This window comes from Pristis pectinata, chromosome 17 (genome assembly GCF_009764475.1).
Source record: "Pristis pectinata isolate sPriPec2 chromosome 17, sPriPec2.1.pri, whole genome shotgun sequence".
Classification (NCBI taxonomy): Eukaryota; Metazoa; Chordata; class Chondrichthyes; order Rhinopristiformes; family Pristidae; genus Pristis; species Pristis pectinata.
The window spans coordinates 38,112,707-38,134,394 of record NC_067421.1 but is presented as its reverse complement, the minus strand read 5'-3'; the positions used below and the strand labels follow the sequence as shown (position 1 = coordinate 38,134,394).

The 21,688-nt window shown below is 40.3% G+C and overlaps 1 protein-coding gene across 1 annotated transcript in view; it reads left to right on the top strand.

Annotated features, from left to right (window-relative positions):
- The first annotated feature begins 127 nt into the window (after window positions 1–127).
- pi4kab (phosphatidylinositol 4-kinase, catalytic, alpha b) overlaps window positions 128–21,688 on the top strand; it is a 130,487-nt gene continuing 108,926 nt past the window's right edge. The window contains exons 1-13 of the mRNA XM_052031728.1: window positions 128–265; window positions 4,252–4,368; window positions 4,816–4,909; window positions 9,802–9,890; window positions 10,333–10,405; window positions 11,349–11,611; window positions 13,500–13,566; window positions 14,823–14,971; window positions 17,382–17,447; window positions 18,777–18,873; window positions 19,841–20,032; window positions 20,989–21,089; window positions 21,556–21,685. Coding sequence (XP_051887688.1) covers window positions 161–265; window positions 4,252–4,368; window positions 4,816–4,909; window positions 9,802–9,890; window positions 10,333–10,405; window positions 11,349–11,611; window positions 13,500–13,566; window positions 14,823–14,971; window positions 17,382–17,447; window positions 18,777–18,873; window positions 19,841–20,032; window positions 20,989–21,089; window positions 21,556–21,685 — 1,543 coding nt within the window. The 5' untranslated portion in view covers window positions 128–160. The remainder of the gene's footprint in view (window positions 266–4,251; window positions 4,369–4,815; window positions 4,910–9,801; window positions 9,891–10,332; window positions 10,406–11,348; window positions 11,612–13,499; window positions 13,567–14,822; window positions 14,972–17,381; window positions 17,448–18,776; window positions 18,874–19,840; window positions 20,033–20,988; window positions 21,090–21,555; window positions 21,686–21,688) is intronic.

Below are 21,688 nucleotides of genomic sequence, written 5' to 3'. Positions count from 1 at the left end.
CCCTCATATTCCCTCACGCACTCCTTGCTGCCTCTGAGCTCTGACCCTGTTGAAGCTCAGCTCTTGCCCCGCCCACTCCGGCAGCGCCCATTGTGAGGTTTGCGCTCTCCGGCGCTCCGTCGAGCCGGCGCTGATTGGCTGGCGGCGGCTGGCCGTGAACATGGTGGACATGGCGGCGAGGGGGGCCGGCCGCGGCTTCTACCTGAACACGGTGCTGAGTCTGGCCCGCTCGCTGGCCGCGCAGAAGCCGGCTCCCATCGAGAAGGCGAGTGCTTTCTTCCTTCCCCCTCCCCTCCCTTCACCTCGGGCGGGTCGGCTGGGCGTGACTCGGGTGCCCGGGCGGTGTCGCACGTCTGTCGGGGCCCGCGGCTGGCAGAGCCCCGGGGCGCCTGGCGGTCCCTCCCCGGGATCCAGGCCCCGGCTGCTGCATTGCATCGGGCAGCCGTGGCCCTTGGTCTCCGAGCTCTGCGTTCGTGACTGGTCCAGAGACGAGCTCCACTGTGCAGGCGAATGGGGTGTCATCTTCCGCTTGAGAACTTAAAGTGGAACTTGCAGCATGTCGGTGTACCGTTCAGAGGGCAGCTTGGAGTATTGTTCCCGGTGTCCTGCCCAATATTAATCCTTCCCCGGCATCAGTCAAACGGATAACTCGTTTGTGGAGACATAAGAGGCTGCAGACGCTGGAATCTGGAGCAAAAGCAAACTGCGGGAGGGACTCAGCTGGAGATCAGATTAGTTGATGAGAAACTAAAGGACTACAGATGCTGGAATCTGGGGTGGGGGGAAGATGCTGGAGGATCTCAGCAGGCGAGCAGCATCCGTAGAGAAAAATAGATGGTCAACGTTGCGGGTCCGGTCCTGAAGAAGGGTCCTGGCCCGCCACGTTGACGGTCTGTTTTTCTCCAAGAAATGCTGCCTGGCCTGCTGAGTTCCTCCAGCAGATTAGTTTATGAATTGTTGGTATTGGTTTATTATTGTCACTTGTACCGAGGTACAGTGAAAAACTTGTCTTACATACCGATCGTACAGGTCAATTCATTACACAGTGCGGTTACATTGGATTAGTACAGAGTGCATTGATGTAGTACAGGTAAAAACAATAACAGTACGGAGTAAAGTGTCACAGCTACAGAGAGAGTGCAGTGCAATAAGATGCAAGGTCACAGCAAGGTAGGTCGTGAGGTCATATGTTGACGTTTCGGCTGGAGATCCTGTGAGTTGTTTGTGGAATCTTGCTGTGCACAAGTTGACTGCCTGACTACTTCAGAAGCCTTGGTCGGCTCTTAAGCAATTTGGGTTGTTATCACATAGATCTGAAAGATTTTAAAATCTGTCCAACATTTTTTTTGAGCCCAAGGCTGCTTGCTGCTTGTATTTGTCAGAATGTGTGACAGAATTGTACAAGTTATTCTTTGATTATTCTGGATGGAAAGAATAGTATATATGGAGATCATTTGGCTTTCTGTGTCTATGCTGGCTCATTGTAGAGTTATTCAGATAATCCAACTGTCCTTGTCTTTGTAAATGTTCTCCTAGGGTACTTATCCAATTCCTTTTGAATGCAACTATCGCATCTACTTCTAGCTCCCATTCAAGCAGTGTATATCAGGAACTCTGTTAATCATATTGTATCTGCACCTTCCAGTTCCTGACTCTTCTGCTGTTAGAAACAGGCAAATCACAGGGAAGTGCGAAAATAATGTAATGGTAGTTGGGGAGTGCAAATTCCCCATGTTAACTGGGAATTGCTTTAGAGGTGGCAGACTTTTAAAGTGCATTGAGGAGCACTTTTTGAGCTGTGTGTAGCCTTAGTACAGAAGGCACAGTATTGGGCCTAATCTTAGGGAATATGCCGGGCCAGTGGTGAGTTTCTCGGTGAGAGAGTGACGATAACTCTATCAGTTTTAATTTTTATATGTAGAAAGATGAGGATGAACTGGCAGTTAAGGTGCTGAATTGGGGGAAAGTGATTTCAATATGATACAACAATGCCTGGCAAAAGTGCATTGGGGTCAGTTACCTTCAGCTAAGTCTGCATACGACCAGTGGGAGTCATTCAAAAACAAAGTAGAATTCAGGGCTAATAGAGTCATAGAGAAGTACAGCACAGAAACAGGCCCTTCGGTCCATCTTGTCCATGCTGACCTCATCTTCTGCCTTGTCCCATCTACCTGCACCTGGACCATATCCCTCCAAACCCCTCCCATCCATATACCTATCCAAACCTCTCAAATGAATTGAACCAGCATCAACCACTTCCGCCGGCAGCTCGTTCCACACTCGCACCACCCTCTGAGTAAAGAAATTCCCCTTAAATATTTCACCTTTCACCCTAAACCTATGTCTTCTAGTTCTAGTCTCACCCAACCTGAGGGTGAATGTATCTGTGCTTTTTCCCCTATTACCCCTCAATTTTGTGTACCTCTGTAAGATCTCCCCTCATTCTCCTGCACTCCAGGGAATGAAGTCGTAACCGATTTAACCTTTCCCTAATGTGTTCTCTTAATTATGAAAATCAAGGAACTTTGGCTGCCAAGGGATATTGAAGATTGAATGAAGTAGCTTATGGGGAACTGGCATAGAAGAGGAGATGAGCCCTGGGGCAAATCAGCTGTGATCATATTGAATACTGAGACACTCCTGCTCCTATTTACTTGTATTCTTATGGCAGGTTAGAGAACTAAAAAACGGGAGCTGGGGATTGGGGTTGGGGGAGTGGTACTTGTTTAAAAAAATAATCAGAAGAATGAAGACATAGCAAGAAATAGCACTGGATATCAAGATTAAGGAACATTTGAATGATTTTTTAAGTGTGTCTTGGTATAGAGGGTAAACAGAGAAAGTAGGGCCCACTGGGGACCAAAGTGACAATCTGTGCATGGAGCTGGAGAATGTAGGTGAGGTCTTAAATGAATACTCATATTCACTATGGAGAAGGACAGTAGTTGGAGAATATGGGGGGGGGGGGGGGGATGGTGCAATTCTAGAATAAATTAACATTGAGAAGGAAAGGTGCTAGATATCTTATTGGACTTAAAGATGAATAACTCCCCAGGACCTGATGAGATGTATCCCAGGCTGCAGATGGAGACAGAAAAGGATAATTCTGGGGCTCTGACAGAAATTTTCAGACCTTCTCTTCATGTAAAAGGTGCCAAGTGACCAGAGAATAGCAAATGTGGTACCTTTATTCAAAAAAGGCAGTTGGGATAAACCTAGTATTTACAGGCTGGTGAGTCTAATATCAGCGGTAGGAAAATTATTGGAAAAGGTTCTGAGGGAATGAATTAATCTACACTTTGAGAGACAGAAGTTGTGTAGGGACGGTCAGTGCAGCTTTGTTAAGGGAAGATCCTGTCGTAGGGATTCTGAGGTACCTCTTCATGTCTCTTAGGGGTGAAAGATTAGAGGTCACAGATGTAAAATGAAAGGCAAGAGAATTAAGTTGAATACGAGGAAAAACTTATCTACGCAATATATCTTTGGAATGCATTGTCAGAATCTCCATGCACCATAACATTGTCAATCCCTTATGTGTTAACTTTACGCAATCTTATCTCACTGCTGTAATGTTTTTAAAGTTTAAATTTCCTTTTTACCATGCTGCAAAGAAAATGAGCTGGTTGCTTTGTGTAAATAGCTTTTACCTAATAATATTTAGTCAATATCTGAAATAAAACGTACTTGGAATTAAGTTGTTGCTGTGATACTTGCCAATCGCATTGTTTATACTGAAGACAGCCTCAGAAGCGTTCAACATAATTATTTTACTTCATCCTGACAAAAATCCTCTTGCTGCCCAGTACTATTACAGATAGAAGTGATTCAAACATATCTATTAGCATTGTTTCATGGATTTTAATAACATTAAAATGAAGTGGGGGCTGGTTCCTTAGTGGCGTTCAAGAGGGAATTGGATAAATATATGGTGGCAAGAAGTTTGCAAGGCTACAGAGTAAGGGCTGATGAATAAAACTAGAGAGTTGCTCTGATAGAGAACTGGCATGGATGTGATGGCCAGAGAGGCAGCTTCTCGTGAGGTAACCATTGTATGATTTTATAGTATGATTCTATTTGTCCTATTGCCTTTTAAAGGTTACTATTGAATCTGCTTTCAGCACTCTTCCTACTTGTGTGTTCCGGATTTGCAAAGAAAGTTATGCATGTCCTATATATGAGAATGTCAGTACAGTTCTGGTGCTTTGTGCTGTTTGTTGCAACTGAGAAGATTGAATAAGCTTTTTCTTGCAGGTGGAAAAGTTGTTATGCATGTCCCCTGTGGACTTCCATGGCAATTTTCAGCTGGATGAACGTCGCAGAGATGCAGTTATTGCACTGGGCATTTTTTTGACAGAGTCAAACCTTCAGGTAAAACACTTCATAAATATGCTTTCAGAAACGTCTAATGCCCTTTTACTAACAGAGTTGTCAAAGGCTGCACGCAGTACTTCATGGTAGTTCTGAAGGTACCATTTATATAAACCAAAATGGTCTTTACTTTTCCTAGATTTTACCCATTTGCACGTGCTTTGAGCAAGTTATGTAGTTGAGCCCTTCATTGCATTTACTCTGTGTGTGTCATTGCATTTCATAAGGTTTTCTTCATTTCATCGATCGCCACAATACTCAATTCCATCCAAACCATCAAAATATGATTTCACTCTTAACCAGACTAAATCGCCAGCCTATTTCATTAACCCACTTAAATGTTCTTGAGGGCTTTCATTGTAGGTATCAGACCTACTTCAGTGCTATCGACTTATGAAATTATTTGATTTGGGCCATGTAAAAAATTTTTTATCTTGTTCTTCGCAGCATAAAGAAACTGTGGTCCCTTATCTGCTCCGGCTCCTTAAAGGATTGCCTAAAGTCCAATGGATTGAAGACAGCTCAGGGAGAAAAAATCGAGGTAATGCTATCTAATTTGTGTTGCCTGTTATAATGGACAAAGCATAGAGTTAATGTGAGCTGTTTAGGGTTTGAAATAGTAGTTATTGCTGGTCTGCTGTGAATTTGTATTCAAGGTGCTTAAAATATGATGGAAAAATTGTGTTTATTTGCACTGCCATTAAAAAAAAGTTTAAGATTTCAGTACAATTCAAAGTAATGGCACTCGTTCATTGTGACACATTTAAATTAAATACTAGTTAATCTTCAACTGAGCTATGTACTTGGGATCATGCGTTCTCATGAGAAAATGGTCCAGGGCATGCAAATATAAAGTTATGCATTGTGTCCTTGTGTTTGTGTTCTCAGTAGGAATATTCTTATGTCCACATTCACAACAGAAGCTCCTTCAGTAAATTTATAATTTCATCTTCCCTATTCATAGTATTAAGGTTCTATAGTAGAATTCCCTGCTCAGCTGCCTGAAACTCCCCACCCACCGAGCTGTGGGAGCACCTTCACCAGAAGGACTGCAGTGGTTCAAGAAAGTGGCTCACTGCCACCTTTTCAAGGTGATAAATGTTGGTCTTGCTGATGACCCTCTGTTTCCGAACATGCATACAAAAAAATATGTTTGATACAAGATTACTATGTAGCAGAGCTCTGCTTATATTAAGAATCATAATATCAGACCAGAGTGGTGTTATAGAAAGCCTTCAGTTGTTCGTGGGAGTTGTGTATGAGATTGCACCCCTCTTTTCCAGGGGATGCAGAGTCTTATGATGTTTGTTCATTTTTGTACTGTAAGTGGACGGCTTTGGCCAATGAAAACTGTTGCAACTGCAACAGAACTTCCACAGGATATGGTGGAAGTGTTTGATGGTGTTTCAGCTCAACCACAAAACGGAAATTAATTAAAGAGAAGGATTCTTTGTTTCAATAAGCTGGTGTTTTTATTTTAACACTTTGGAGTACTTTTATTTTCTACATTTTGAATACAAATAAAATTGAATTAATGCAGTGTGTGGCTAAATTGGGGACTATTGCCCTTCACTCGCTATGGAAATTTATTTTGGTTTCTATTGTGACAACAATGGCATCTTTTCCTGAGGACTAAATGTCATGGGTTCGAGCCACATCTGGAGGGCTTGGAATGAGGCAATATATCTTGCAATGTTGCAGGATGAGGAAGCATTGCATTATTCGTGATGCTACCTTCAAAATGACATGAACATTTACTTGTTCCAGTGGATATAAAAGATCTGTGGTGCAGTTCTAGCCAAAATTCAGCCCTCAACTAACATCAGCTAAGGAGTAGTCAATGAATCTTATTGTATTTGTGGGAATTTATTATGTGCTAATTGACCAATGGGGCCTGTACTTGGGGGGAAAACATTGCCTATGCAGTGAATTGGGCAACACTGACACCAGGTATTGGGTAATTTTGAGTTCTTAAATTATTTTACGACATTGAGTGTAATACAGGTTTTGTTTGATTCACTGTGTTGATTTAGTCAGTAGATTTTCTGTGGAAATGCCATTTCAGTCACTTCACATGCTGTCATTGTAACTTTTTAAATTTGTTCTGTTTGGTCTGTTTTAGTTACTATGTCAAAGCAACAACTTGTAGTTATTAAAGTCAGGGTTGAGTTTATTGTCTTATGCACAAGCACGTGTGTGCACAGGTGCAATGAAAAACTTATTTGCAGCAGCACCATAGGCACATGGCATCATATAAACAGCATTCGCAAGAAAAAGATCAATTAAACATAAATTATACCCAATTTCTACAAGAAAGGACAAAATTAGAACAAAAAATACACAGAGTCCATTTTAGTGCAAATAAAAGGTGCTAGGAAGTTTAGGGAGGTAAATCCTGTCAGCTATGGAAATTTAACATTGAAAGAGCATAGGGTTCTCATTAGGATGGTATTCATCGGCATTCATTGCCACAGACGGCTGTGGAGGCCAAGTCAACGGGTATATTTAAAGCGGATGTTGATAGTAAGGGTGCCAAAGGTAACGGGGAGAATGGGGTTGAGAGGGAAAATTAAATCAGCCATGATCGAATGGCGGAGCAGACTCATTGGGCCAAATGTCCTGATTCTGCTCCTATGTCTTATGGTTTTATAGGATCATAAGGGTGGAGAAAGTTCCAAGTGTAGAAGTGTAGAAAATTCCAAGTGCTGACCAAGTAGTTACAGTGAGACACTATTTCCAAACTTTGTCACTGGTTCTTGGAGGTGTGCAAGTACCACAAGGTGGCCTTGCTGTGGAGGTGCACTGGACCTTTGCTATTGCTATTACAAATTTTGCCGATGAGTGCTTTTGATCTGTTGATACCATGATCATCTTCACCCTTGCACTTGATTCTTTTCAATTATAATTATAAATATATGGATTTCATAATACATTTGCACTTGAATGGAGAGAAAGAGGGCAGGTAGATCTTGGAGTGAAAAATAGGAATGAGAAAATAGACCATAATGGTAAGAATATACAGGATAATTTCTAGTTAAGTGTTGTTATATCTGTACTTAACTGTTGTAGCCACTTTCTGCAAATAGTAGCAACCTAGGCATTTCTCTAGTTTTGAATGGTTTTGCTGATTTAATCCCACAGTTTTATTCATGTAAGCAAAAGCAAGGTTACGTGGAATTTAATTTGAAACTGCCCCATGTCTGAAGAGTTATATAATGTAGTTTAGACTGTGTAACTAAGCGTCTGTAAATCTTGTGCATTAACTGCATACTTAGTGCAATCTCAGCCATTTTGATGAAGTATTATGAGTCAGGAGCTAAATTAAATTTTTAATTCCCTGTGAAGATTATCTCAACAATCCAGCATTGTCATGTTCCTTGTACCTTCTCTTTACCTTGGTTTCTGTCTTTACTTCAATGTGGACACAAGAAAAAGGGAGGTGGAGTAGCCCTACTCATTCAACAAAAGCATAGTAGAGCAAAGTGACACAGCCATTCATAAATTAGAAATAAAATCTTTGGAAATAAAAGATTTGAAAGAAAAATCAAATACCCAGTAAGAGTTGTTTACCTGCCATGATAGTAGAATTGAGATAGAGGAAGAAATCTGCAAACAATTTTGGGAAATGAATAAAAAGAATAATAATCATGGTGATAATAATCACCCCAAAATTATTTTGGCAGAAGAGGTCAGTGAAAGGGAAAAAGGAATGGGATCCTAAATAAAACGTTCAAGACCCCTTAAAAACCGAAATTTCAGCAACTTGCCAAAGGATTTGCTGCTGGAGCTAGTAACAAGGAATAAACCAGAACAGATACAAAGGTATCTGGGGAATATCTAGTGACTATAATAAATTTCGAACTAATTGAGAAATACTTTGGTGTTTGCATAATAGATTTTTAGGGGTGAGAATAGAATTTGTGAAAATAACTTTGACGTATTAACAAAATGATGGTGTAATGAAACAATAGTGTTTAAAGCTGTGTTCAGCGAAATCCAGGAAAAATATATTTAAGAAAGAGCAAATGAAGCATTAATGAAATGTTACAGATGAATAAAAATGTATGGTGGGAATACTGAAGTAAAATTAAAGGAATAATAAGAAGTACATTGGCAATGTAGATTGTTTTGGACACACAGTTTTATGTACTGTTTCTGGTAGCGATAGTATAAGAAGGAACTGGAGAAAGTGCAGAAAGGATTATACTCTAAGGGTGGGAGCAGACCAGAAAAGGATGAGCAGGCTGTTTCTTTTAGAAGAAAAGGCCAAGGGGTGACCGAACAAATGTTTTTCAAATTATGGAAGGTTTTAATAGAGTACTTCCATATCTCTGAAGAACAATAGGAGGCTACTAATATGAGACAGTTATCAAGAAGACACATCAGGCATTCGGAAGAAATTTCTCTACCCGAGGAATGGCATGTGTGAGAAAGTCACTATCGCATAATGACAGCAATTTGAGGTGAATACATAAATGGAAACTGGATTTACATTTGATGGGGAAAGGGGATAGAGGGTTAGGCTGATGGATAAGGGAAAGTAGAGTGCAGCATAAATACTGGCTGAGCCAAACTTCCTACGCTGCATTCGCTATGAAACATATCTCTCATTCCCAAGTCGTTGCTCAATATACGTGAGGAAGGGCGAAGAGCTCTTGTTGTTTAATTTTTGCCCTCGAGTATCCATTCTTCAAAGCATGAAGACAAAAGAAATTGCAGATGCTGGAATCTGGAACAAAAAACGGAACCCTGGAAGAGCTCAGTGGGTCAAGCAGCATCTGTGGAGGCAAAAGGTGTAAGCTGATGTTTCGGGTTGAGTCCCTATGTCCTGATATGGACTCTTGAACCAAAACGTTGAATCAAACCTCTTGTCTCTGCAGATGCTGTTTGATCTGCTGCGTTGTTCCATTATTCAAAGCAGTTCTTTTGGATTAAGCCAGCGCTCCATGATGGAAATAATGGCTTTTCTGTAAACTAGGTGAGATAATTGTGCAATTTTTGCACCAAAGCTTTTAGGCTCAACCTGATGTGATTTAACTAAGGTACATCCAGAAAACTCGGATCTTTATAAAGGCATATTTGATTTTGGATTTGTTCCCATCGCACTCCCCTCTATTCTCTGCTACCAAGGCTAACTAGTTTCTCTTCTAATTCTGATGAAGGGTTTTCAACCTTAAATGTTAACTCTGTTTCTCTTTCTGCAGATGCAGCCTGATTTGCTAGGTTTTTCCAGCATTTTCTGTTTTTCTTTCAGCTTTCCAGCATCTGCAGTTTTTGATTTTCATCATAAGGACATCTTTTGATGGGAGAGGATTCATGTAAATTATTATACTATATTCTTCTTGTGTCATCATGTCGAGTAAAAGCATCACTTGCAAATGAAAAGTTGTTGAAGAGAAAGTTTAAATATTGCTGTTTGTTTCTACCTTGCAGGAAAGCTTCCTGTTGCTGAAAACTTCAGCTTCTGTTTAGTAACTCTACTTTTCGATGTAGCCCAAAAGGAATCTACGTTAAGGGTACAGGTGAGACGCTGTTCTGATACCTCTGGAAAAATTATTTGGCTAGATATGCCAACAACTATTTAACTCATAATTCTTTGAGTTAGGTAATGTTATGTACTATTGAAAAGTTGCTCTAATTCAAAATCTGCAAACAGTCGATTGATACAAGTTACTTTTCTATTATTAGAAGAATAGAGTATATATCTTTTAGTTATCTACCTTTTATAGATGTGATTAATTTCCAATTGCTTTTCTAAGATTCTGCTCTGAGAACTGCATGTCTTGTGCTTTTTATAATAACATTTGAATAACAGTTTTATTCCCTCTAAGTGTGGATGGCATTGATTTTATAATATACAGATTTCAAGGTACAAGTTGCCTCTGAGTACTCTTTTCTTGAATTTAACACTTTCTTTCAAAATTCAGTTTTCCTGTTTTTAATATATTTTAAATCATTTTTCAGATTATCAAGGCAATATTGGATGTAATGGAGGTGCTTTTGGGAATGTGTCTGGCTCCTCAGACTCAGGATAAAGGTACTGGAAACATCATACTTCTAAAGCTAGTATCAAAAATTCCTTATCTTCATAAAATAGTACATTAGTGTGAAGAAGTTGGTTCCTGAGTTTGCCCTCAACACTAGGGTAAAAGGATGATTAGTTAATTGTCTGGAATCTTCACTGGCAAGTGAGCCAGCCAAATTCGCTGACCACCTGCTCCTTGAAACCCATAGTATCACGGACTGGGGGTGATGTTCTGCGAAACTGGATCCTGGATGACCAGGTGAAGTGAAGTTTTTACATTTTAGTCACCAATTTGGATTTATAAGTTTTTGTGTGATCATCATGTCTGTTGATCCCCGGAAGTTCCGTGATGGACTATCAATGATCTTCAATGGCGCTCGTGGAACAAAAAGCCAAAGCAGATTATTTTTCAGTCGGACTGGATGAATTTCTGTTGGAATAAAAGGATTAGATGCAGAATCACAGGAAGGAAACTGATGTATGGCTTTGAAGGGCAGGCTAGAGGGACCGATGCTATCTTTCCTGCAAAGTTGTGTGAATCCATGCACATTACTGAAAGGGTTTACGGTTATTCAGTATCGAGAGGATATACATGAGCTACAGGAAAATGCATTTTTGCTATCAAATTCCTCTGATGCTGCTCATCTGACCTCTACTTGATCATCAGGCTGGCAGTTTTCTTCTATCCACCAAAATCACACATATCTCAATGCAAAATCAAAAGTATGCATTTCTATTTCTGTATCAGTGACTGCTCATTTATAGTCATTGGTTGAAAGCCATCAAGTCCCAGGCTTATTTCAAATCTGACAATTACTTCCTGTGGTACAGAAAATGTTGCAGCATTTTGCTGATGGCCCCGATTGTTTTTTTTGAACTATTACTGAAACCCTAAATTACAAGACTCTATTCTTTTGAATAGCTTAGTAGCATCAATGGTTTTTGTCTTTTGCAGAAAACCTGTGCAGATGCACGGTGCCGTGTTTAATTGGAATTGGAAGAGCGTTTGGTCGTTACAGTTATACAGACGAATCTCTTCTTTCAAAGCTGTTTCCCAAAATAACGGCACAATCACTCAAGGCTCCAAGTGAGATGGATGGATTGAGGCGGCGTTCCTTCAATGATTTTCGATCGATTCTACCCAGCTCCCTTTTGACGGTCTGCCAGTCATGTGATAGCTTGCGACAGAAAACCAACAGTGTGACCAATGTCTCCCAGGTTAAATTTATTATAAACTTTTGTCATTGCTGTGGGTGTTATTTTTGCAGAATGGCAACTTTTCCCTCTGATCATAATTAAGGTGGAGTGGGCCAAGGTGCAAACTTAAGAAATTTGCGGAAATAGTTCAAATTGTTATCAGACTTTAAGCCTTTTAATGTCTTTCTCAAGAGCAGTTTTGTTATTTTGGAAGTAATTAAAAATACTCAAACTCTCTTTTGGGGAAGAGAGTTCTTTACCTCTACATGATGTAAACTCTGCTGGTTTTGTTGCCAGCATATTTTATAATTCTAATACATTAACTTTATTGCCCAGAATTTAATGTATGTTGAATCTGCTGTTGTTATCCAGGCTGTCAGCACGATCACATTGATTCACCATCATGCTTTGTATTGGTCTTGGTTTTTTATTGTCACTTGTAGCGACCGAGATACAGTGGAAAATCTTGTCTTGCGTACCATTCGTACAGATCAATTCATTACACGGTGCATTGAGGTAGTACAGGGTAGGAATGCAGAGTAAAGTGTACAGGGAAGTGCATTGCAGGCAGACAATAAGGTGCAAGGTCATAACGAGGTAGATTCTGAGGTCAAGAGTCCATCTCATTGTATAAGGGAACGGTTCAATAGTCTTATCACTATGGGATAGAAGCTGTCCTTGAGCCTGGTGGGATCTGTCCTCAGGATCCTGTATCTTCTGCCTGGTGGGAGAGGAGGGAAGAGCGAATGACCTGGGTGGGTGGGGTCTTTGATTACGCTGGCTGCTTCACCAAGGCAGCGAGAGGTATAGAGGGGAGGGAGGCTGGTTTCCATGACGCGCTGGTCCGTGTCCCCAGCTCTCTGCGGTTTCTTACGTTCCTGGGCAGAGCAGTTGCTGTACCAAGCTGTGATGCATCCAGATAGGATGCTTTCTATGGTGCATTGATAGAAGTTGGTGAGAGTCAAAGGGGATATGCCAAATTTCTTTAGTTTCCTGAAGAAGTAGAGGCGCTGGTGAGCTTTCTTGGCTGTATGTGTCTATATGGTTGGACCAGAACAGGCTATTGGTGATGTTCACTCCTAGGAACTTGAGGCTCTCAACCCTCTTGACCTCATCACCATTGATGCAGACAGGTGCATGTACACTGCCCCCTTTCCTGAAGTCAATGACCAGCTCTTTTGCTTTTCTGACATTGAGGGAAAGGTTGTTGTCATGACACCATGTCACTAAGTTCTCTATCTCCTTCCTGTATTCCGACTCATTGTTATTTGAGGTACGGCCTACTATCGTGGTATCATCTGCAAACTTGTAGATGGAGTTAGAGCAGATTCTGGTCATGCTGTCATGAGTATATAGGGAATAGAGTAGAGGGCTGAGGACACAGCCTTGTGGGGCACCAATACTGAGAATAATCGTGCCGGAGGTATTGCTGCCTATCCTCACTGATTGTGGTCTGTTGGTCAGAAAGTCAAGGATCCAGTTGCAGAGGGAGGTGTTGAGTCCCAGGTCTTGGAGTTTGGTAATGAGTTTGCTTGGAATTATAGTATTGAAGGTGGAGCTGTAATCACTAAACAATAGTCTAACGTAGGTGTCTTTACTGTCCAGATGTTCCAGAGATGAGTGTAGATGGCGTCCACTGTAGATCTGTTTCAGCGGTAGGCAAATTGCAGTGGGTTGAGATTGTCTGGGAGGCTGGAGTTGATGCATGCCGTGACCAGCCTCTCGAAGCACTTCATGATGGTGGATGTCAGAGCTACTGGTCGGTAGTCATTAAGGCACGTTACCTTGTTTTACTTCGGTACGGGGATGATAGTGGTGGTCTTAAAACAGGTGGGAACCTCAGATTGAAGCAGGGAGAGGTTATATGTAGTCTCTATATGCCCTCGTCATTTTTTTATTAATTCTGCAGGGGAGTCCAGAACGCTCAACTGCTGTTCCTTGCTCACCTGGAGGGACCAATTTACAGTACTTTGAAGGTAAGACTCGGTGCTGCAAAAATTGCATCACTTCTCCTTAAACTAAAACCATCTGTATTAAATGTGGGTCAGGCAGCATCTATGGAAAGAGAAACAGAGTTAACATTAACTCCTGCTAAGTGTTTCCAATGTTTCTTTTTTGGTTTTTATTTCAGATTTCCAGCACCTGCAATTTAAAACAAAAAATTGATTAGTATTTAAAATGTACTCGGTACCACCATTTGTGCCTCTTTTTATTAAAAAGAGGTTGCGTGGCAGTGAGTGAATAATCAATGAAATTCAAGATTACTGTACTTTGCAGAATACAGTTACTCAAGGACAGCAAATATTAAAGGCAAATAGGCAAGACAAAAAGAAGAGTTGTCAGAACTACAATATCAAATTTCTTCTACAAAAGTAAACTTCAGAGAGTGGTACAAGAAGAAAGCAAGTTAATGGACAGGAAGTAGAATGCTGGAATTGATGGATATTTGACTGGTTAGACCAGTGAATACTGTTTGCAGTTCTGGAAAATATGTTAATGCCATGGCTCTATTAATGTAGAATTAACAGGATAATGACAAAGTTATGAAACTATGGTGGTCGGAAGATACTTCAGATTTTGGGATTATTTCCATTTGAGCAAAAGCAGCTCAGGGAAGATTCATTTGTGTTTTTTTTTTGTAAAGAAAATAGAGGGGAAAATTTACAAATTATGTAAAATCAGCTGCATTTTTTTCTGGCAGAATTTCTCTTTTTTTCTTGGGTGATGTTGCTGTAGTTTTGATCATAAGTTCTGTTTCTTTGGCTCTTAAAGTAGCCTTTGTTTTCTGAATAAATTGATGTTATTTGCTGCAATTTAGACTGCTGACTATAAATGTAGTTGTGTCTGCTACCTCTGGCTTATGGCTGACAACGTTTCAATAGATGGACTGCTAAAGGAGAGCTGAGAAACGACATACTGATTGATAGTTTCCTATTCTTTACACTTTCATAGATCTCAGCAAAAACATATTCATGGGATATGGGTATTGCTCGCAGGGCCTGTATGTATAAATCTTGAGAAGATGGTCGTTTCCAAAGTGGCTAGAAGAAGGCCTGGTTATATAGTAGGAGCCTTAAGCAGTAAAGATGGAATGTTGCCTGGCCCTGTCGCCTTTTTTGGGAATACATTTTCTTTCTTGCGATTGTGTTGAATGATGACTGTTTTTGGCAGGGAAGTGGTTAAGCTACCTTCTGTTTTGGAAAACCGAAAGTCATTTCTTTTTGTGTTCTAGGTTCATACCTACCGGATGGCGGTGCCTTGGATCCCCACTATTACTTTTCAACCATTAGTTCGAGTTTTTCAGTCTCTCCGTTGTTCACTGGCTGCAGTACAAAAGAATTTCACATTCCACTTGAAAATCTCCGACAGCTGCTTCAAATGGTATGTTTGTTCTCAATCCAATTTTGGACAAGCTTTCATTCGTCCCTCCCATTGTAGGATGCTTTCCAGCATGTTTATCTTAGAGCCAGAGTTGTACCTCAGAGAAACGGGCCCTTTGCTCTATGCCGACCATCATGCCAATCCATACTAATCTCATTGCTTTCATTAATTCTGTATTCCTCTATACCTTGCCCATTCAAGTACCTGTCCAAATACCTCTTAAAAGTTGTTACAGTTCCTGCTCCAACACCACCTCTGGCAGCTCATTCCTGATACCAACTAAATTTGTGTGAAAAATTTACCCCTAGATCCCCTCTAAGGTAGATTTTTATTAGTCACATGTACATCGAAACACACAGTGAAATGCATCTTTTGCGTAGAGTTTTCTGGGGGCAGCCCGCAAGTGTCGCCACGCTTCCAGCGCCAACATAGCATGCCCACAACTTCCTAACCCGTACGTCTTTGGAATGTGGGAGGAAACCGCAGCACCCGGAGGAAACCCACGCAGACACAGGGACAACGTACAAACTCCTTACAGACAGCGTCCGGAATTGAACCTGGGTCGCTGGCCTTGTAATAGCGTTACACTAACCGCTACACTACTGTGCCTCCACCCTCTTAAACCCATGCCCTATGGTTTTAGACACCCCAACCTTGGGAAACCAACTCTAGCTGTCGACCCTATCTGAGCCTCTCATAATTCTATATACCTCTATAATGTCACCCCTGAATGTGTTTGGGAACATTTTTTGGACAGATGAGCCAAGTGAACTCTTCCTGGGGCCCCAAACACAACACCTGTCTCCAGCCAATTCACTTTACTCTACCTGTTCAGCAACAGCTGAGGGCACCAGATATAGCAAAGGTTTCTGTGACAGGCAACAGTTGCAGTACTGAAGAACCTCCAGCAAAGCTGCTCCAGTACAGCGAGTACATGGGTAATTTGCCATTATCTCAGCTCGTTTCCAAGGGACATCCAATCAACGAAAAAAATAAATCTACTCTGGACAATTGCTGGTCCATCATTCTGTTCTCAAAGTGATGAAAGGTATCATCAAGCAGCCTTTGCTCAGTCTTTACCTGGCCACCAATTTACCTGGGTTCTGCCTGAACCACGCAAAAGCACTTGCTAGAAATAATCGATGTGTTGAACTGCATCTCTGAAGGGAGAAGCAGGATTAACTTTTTAGTTTGATGAAATGTTAAGGCTGTTTCTTCCTCTATTGAGACAGGCTGAGCATTTCTTCCTGTTTTCGGGTTACCAGCATATGCAGTATTTTGCTTCTGTATGTGTATATTTTTATGTATAAGGGTCTAATAATTTAGTTATTTTTTAAAGTACATGAATATTTTCAGCTCAGCTATGTTACTGGTATAATAATGAAGGCTTTGTCTTTGTGCTTCCTATTAATGTTTCACATGAATTTAAAATGTGTTTATAGCTCTGTAAACTTACTGTAGGATAATTTGACAAAGACAGATGGAAGGAGGATGCTGTTGCAGCCTGACAGTTTTCCAGTTGAAATGGATTTTAAGCATTAGGACAAAATGTGTGACAATAGAATGGGGACCAGAATTTTTGTATGCACTTCCCTATCCAATAATCGATTCTGTTAGTAAGCTTATTCGAGCACTGGAAGGCACTGGTGTGAAGTATAAAGTTCATTATTTCTACCTTTCCATTCATATCTTGGTTTTGCTGAGGGAATATTGCAGCATAAAACTCTCCATGATCTTATTCTGCATTCCACAATGTAGATGTCAGCAAATAGCTTCATGAATCTAAAATAAGATACATATTTTTATTTATTAGATACTGGAATTCCAGTTTTTGGAAAGCTCAACTCATAAACTGATTCTACACTCTTATAAACTGCCTTAACTCAAATGCTTATGATATACCCTACCATTTTTTCATCTTGAACAGATCTCCTAGGAAGAGTATACATTCTCTTCTACAGTCAACAAAACACTGATTAAACCAATTCAGATTATGAACAAATCGGCTACTTTAATGAAGTTGCTAGATAATGTTCCCAACTATTCTTGACCAAATTGCAAGTTATTTTATACTTTCCTGTGCTTGCATTAATAAAAAATACACTCTTAGTCCAGTCATTGTGAAATTGTGTGTTTAAAACAGTGCAATTGTGATACAGTTTTTTGTTTAATTTCTTTTTCACCTGAAAATACAGTGGATATTCTGTAACAGTCGAGGAAGCTCTTCGATTAATTTGACAGTAATGTGTCATTATCTCCAGGACTGGATTTGGTTTCTATCTGGCCTAACGTGGCCTCTCATGAAAAATAATAATTTTCCTCATTGGTAGTAAAGGTTGTCAGAGCTCTGTTTGTTGGATTGCCTAATTCTTTGTGCAACTGAAGATATTTCTTTGGTTCTTCCCTTTAGGTTAAACGTATTGTGGCTGAGCCAGTTTTAAAAGCACTGGATGCAACATTGACTGAGGTTATTGAGGTAAAGGATTGTATGTTGCTTTGGAATTGTTGAATTAGCTGCTGCTTTATTAATTCAGGTTAAAATCATTGTCAGTTTAGAGCAGCCGAGAATAACAGTGAGTGGAGTGGCCGATAGTTTAACAGATTACACGCCATCTTTTCATTTCTGCGGTCTGGGTTCAAATCCAAAGTGGAGTGATGGGACAGAAATCTGTTCAGTCATCACTAAGGTGCTCCAATTTGGTACTAAGGACTAGAAATCTCCCACTTGTGGCGGAAAGTCTGGCCTTAGTTAAGAACCTTCAAAAGGAGGCTGTAGTGTCTAGATTTGAAAAATGTCATACTATTGCATTTCAGAGCACTGAGCTGAAATTGGAACTGAGGTACATGATGTAGGCATATCAAAGATAAATCCTTCACTTTCTATCCCTGGCAGTTTAGGTTATGAGAGGCACAGACTTTCTGTCTGGGTGTCTTGGCTATTATAGAAAGTCACGTCAGTGTCTAGTTCTAGGCAGTAGCAGGCAGTGTAGAACTGGATTCCACTCCTTTTTATATACCATAATTTTCAGTAACCAATTTGGGATTTATCAGATAATTTGGACAGTTGCAGAAGGATTTGTTAACTTTGGGATTTTTCTGCTTTATCTGAAAATAAACATAACTGAGGTTTCCTTTGCTGCATCAGTTAATTGCACTGACGGCAGGTAAGTGTGAACAAGCAGTAGACCGCGGCTTAACCTGAGTATTTGAACCACAGCATCACATAGAAAATACTTGCAGGGAACAGAGTTACTGCAATTTAGAACTGCAAATTATTAACCTGGGAGTCTTTCACTCAAATCAAAAAGCTTGACTTCCACGGCAATTGTCAATTTCCTTGCCAGAGTAACATGAATCTGCAGCAATGAATATTTCTGTTAGCATCTGTAATCTGCTTGGCTAACCCTGGTGAACCCATAAATTGAGTGTAATTCAGTGTTAGGCTTTGTGCAGTATAGTTAAGATTTGTTCAGCACTGTCCATAAGGAGAGGGGAAAGACTTTCGTAGTTGGAAAGGAAAGAAATTGCAGAGCTCCTGGGAAGACCTAGGGTGGGACGAATTGGATAGTTCAGAAACCCATCATAGGGACAAAGGGGTGAATGAACATCATTTATGCTATGAGATTCAATGACCAAGAACATGTTGTCATGCACTGTATACTCTACCCATTTGAAAATTGAGCCTTATTATTTTGTAGAAAGAATTCTGACTGAAAGCATGGAATTAAGATTCTAGCTGAATAAAATAAATCTGTTTGATTGCCAAAATATGCATAAAAATTACTCTTATTTATTTGATGTTTAGGCAAATCCTAATTTGGACCTGTACTATCGAAACTTCAGTGATCCTCTTTATGTTGTGGTGTTTAAAATGTTGAGAGACACTTTGTACCACATGAAAGGTAAACTTCTCTTGCCAATTTTTTATGATAGATTTTTTTTAGTGTGCTCTTGCGGTATTGACTGGAATGGGTATGTGATTTTCTTTCTTGAACTTCTGTTTGTAATCTCCTGTATGGTGTGGCATTTTATGGCAATTAAGATCTATTATATCATTAAATGGGTTGGATTTTGATTCATTGTAGTGAATGATTGTAGTGCCTCATAGGATTAAGGAAAGGCCAAGATAAAAGAGTCTGGATTTGAAGGAAGGTCACACTTTCTATCATAGCATTAAATGAATGTCAGTAAAAAAAAACTTCAACAGACACCCAATTCCACTCTCAAAGAGCACAGGACCCTAGAATCCTACTTCATTTTCAAGATTGAGTGAGCTGCATTCAGAGGGACAATATTTACAATTTTTGAATTCTAAGGGAGGTGTTAAAATAAACCATATTGATTTTCCCTGCTGTCTTGTATCCCTCCAGGCCTTGCTTACTGTGAGTCATAGGCTGTGTTATTTTCCTGTGGTGCATACTTTAAAATGTGACACCTCCCTTAAGTTCCAATCATTGCACTATTATGAATCCATAACCTTCAGGCAAAACAATTTTGTTAATTTAGACCAACAGATCAACTATCATTACATCATTGCTGTTTGTTGGGGGAAATTTTTTTTGTATTCCCTGTATCACAATGATGACTAAATTTGAAAGGCACTTCAGTGGCTGTAAGCTGCTTTGCAATATCCTGAGGTTGGGAAAAGTGTCATGAATACAAGTGCTTTCTTCTCTCCATTTTAATACAAATCCACTGTAGCAAGATTATACAGTGAGTCATAGTACCTCTTTGTTGGTAAATTGTATGCATTCTGCCTTATCACAAGCAGTAGCATGTCACTGCAAATGAGGAAATAGACATTTGTTAGACATCACTCAAAATGAGTTGATCTACTGTCAGCAAACAGCTCTTTTTTTTCCCTTGCAGATTTACAGACGGCATTTGTGAAGGAGGTTCACGATTTTGTGCTCGAGCAGTTTAATAGCAGTCAGTCGGAACTGCAGAAGATCTTGCATGATATGGACTATTTCCATCACGAGTTTAATCCCTTGAAACTCAGATGTCAAGCAAATGCAGCATGTGTAGATTTAATGGTGTGGGCTGTTAAAGATGAGCAAGGTAGAGTACATTTGAGAAAACCTAAAAATTTGATGTTTTCTCTTTACTTTCTGTGCAGTATATAAAAAAAACTGGAAGCAGTCCTTTGAAAGAGTCATGTCAGGGTATGATTCTAAAAGTGGAGAAACAACGGACTGCAGTCACTTCAACTCCTCCTCCCACTCCATCACAGATATGTCAGTCCTCGGCCTCCTCCACTGCCAGGAGAAATCCAAGCACAAACTGGAGGAACAGCACCTCATTTTCCATCTTGGAAACTTGCAGCCTAACGGCATGAACATTGAATTCTCCCACATTAAGTAATCCCCAAGCTCCCCCTCCCCCCACCTCCACTCCCCAACCATGCCTCTTCTTTTCTCCCCTTCCCTAGCCTATCTCTCTTTTCTCTACCCCCCTTTTTTCCTCTTTATCTTTGACCCATCCCCCGGTGGATCTGCTCTCCCCTCCTCCCCTGCACCTGCTTATCACTATCTCTCACCTGCATCTGCCTCTCACCACCCTGTGCCCACCCCGCCTCCCCTCTTTTGTCCACCTATCACTGCTCTGCTTTTCCCTCCTACATATTGGGCTTCCCCTTTTCCTATCTTCAGTCCTGGAGAAGGGTCCTGACTCGAAACATTGACCGGATGCTACCTGGCCTGCTGAGTTCCTCCAGCATCATCGTGTTCTAAAAGCAGAAGTCTCTTCCATGAAAGGCAATTAATGCTGGGTCAATTCTTAACTTGAGGTCTGAGTTTAATACATTTTGTGAACCGACGGCACGGAGTTTAATGGGGAATAGTAAGTATATGAACTTAAATCCTAGATCAAGATTGAATGGTAGAATAGTTGTGTCGACTAAGTTTCCTCATTTATTTTTTGATGATATTTCTTGGGGGGTGTGTATAGATGCAGTAATAAATGATATGCATGGAATTATTCTCAAAGTGTTAACTTGTTCACTCCTTCCAATGAAGGTGCAGAAAATCTCTGCTCGAGGCTTTCTGAAAAGTTGCAGTCCAAGACTTCCAGTAAAATAATCCTCTCGCATATGCCTTTGCTGATTTGCTGTTTGCAGGTATGTTTACATTTAAAACTAAGTGTGAAGAATTTGTATGTTTCCTAGTGGCATTTTGTCAATTGTGGCTTTACCTAACTTTGGCCAACATTTCAGTGCAGTATTCCAGAAGTTGTCTACAGTTATAAGTGCTGTCTTTTGCTGGAAGTGTTAAATTGAGGCCTCTTTTCCTATGGTAAGTCCTGACCCAATCCATAGGCACTGCTGAGGAAATAACACAGTAAAAAAACAATTATTGCGGTTTTAATATAGTAAATAAGTTAAATGAGCATTTTTTTATTGCATGTGTGAACTGTGTTTTAGAGAAAAGAATCTGCACTGTCAGTTAATAAAATCCCCAAATCAGAAGCTTGAAAGACTATCATATTTTAAATGGTGAACTTGTTATTGTTGTTTTACCTGCTGGAACTACTACACACTGTGGACATCTTTACATTTCAAAGGACTTTTTTTCTTGTCTGAGCAGGGTCTGGGGCATTTATGTGAGCGATTCCCTGTTGCAGTTCATTCTGTCACAACATCACTAAGGGATTTTTTAGTGATCCCTTCGCCAGTACTTATCAAGGTGTACAAGTACCACAGTCAGTATAATTCGGGTA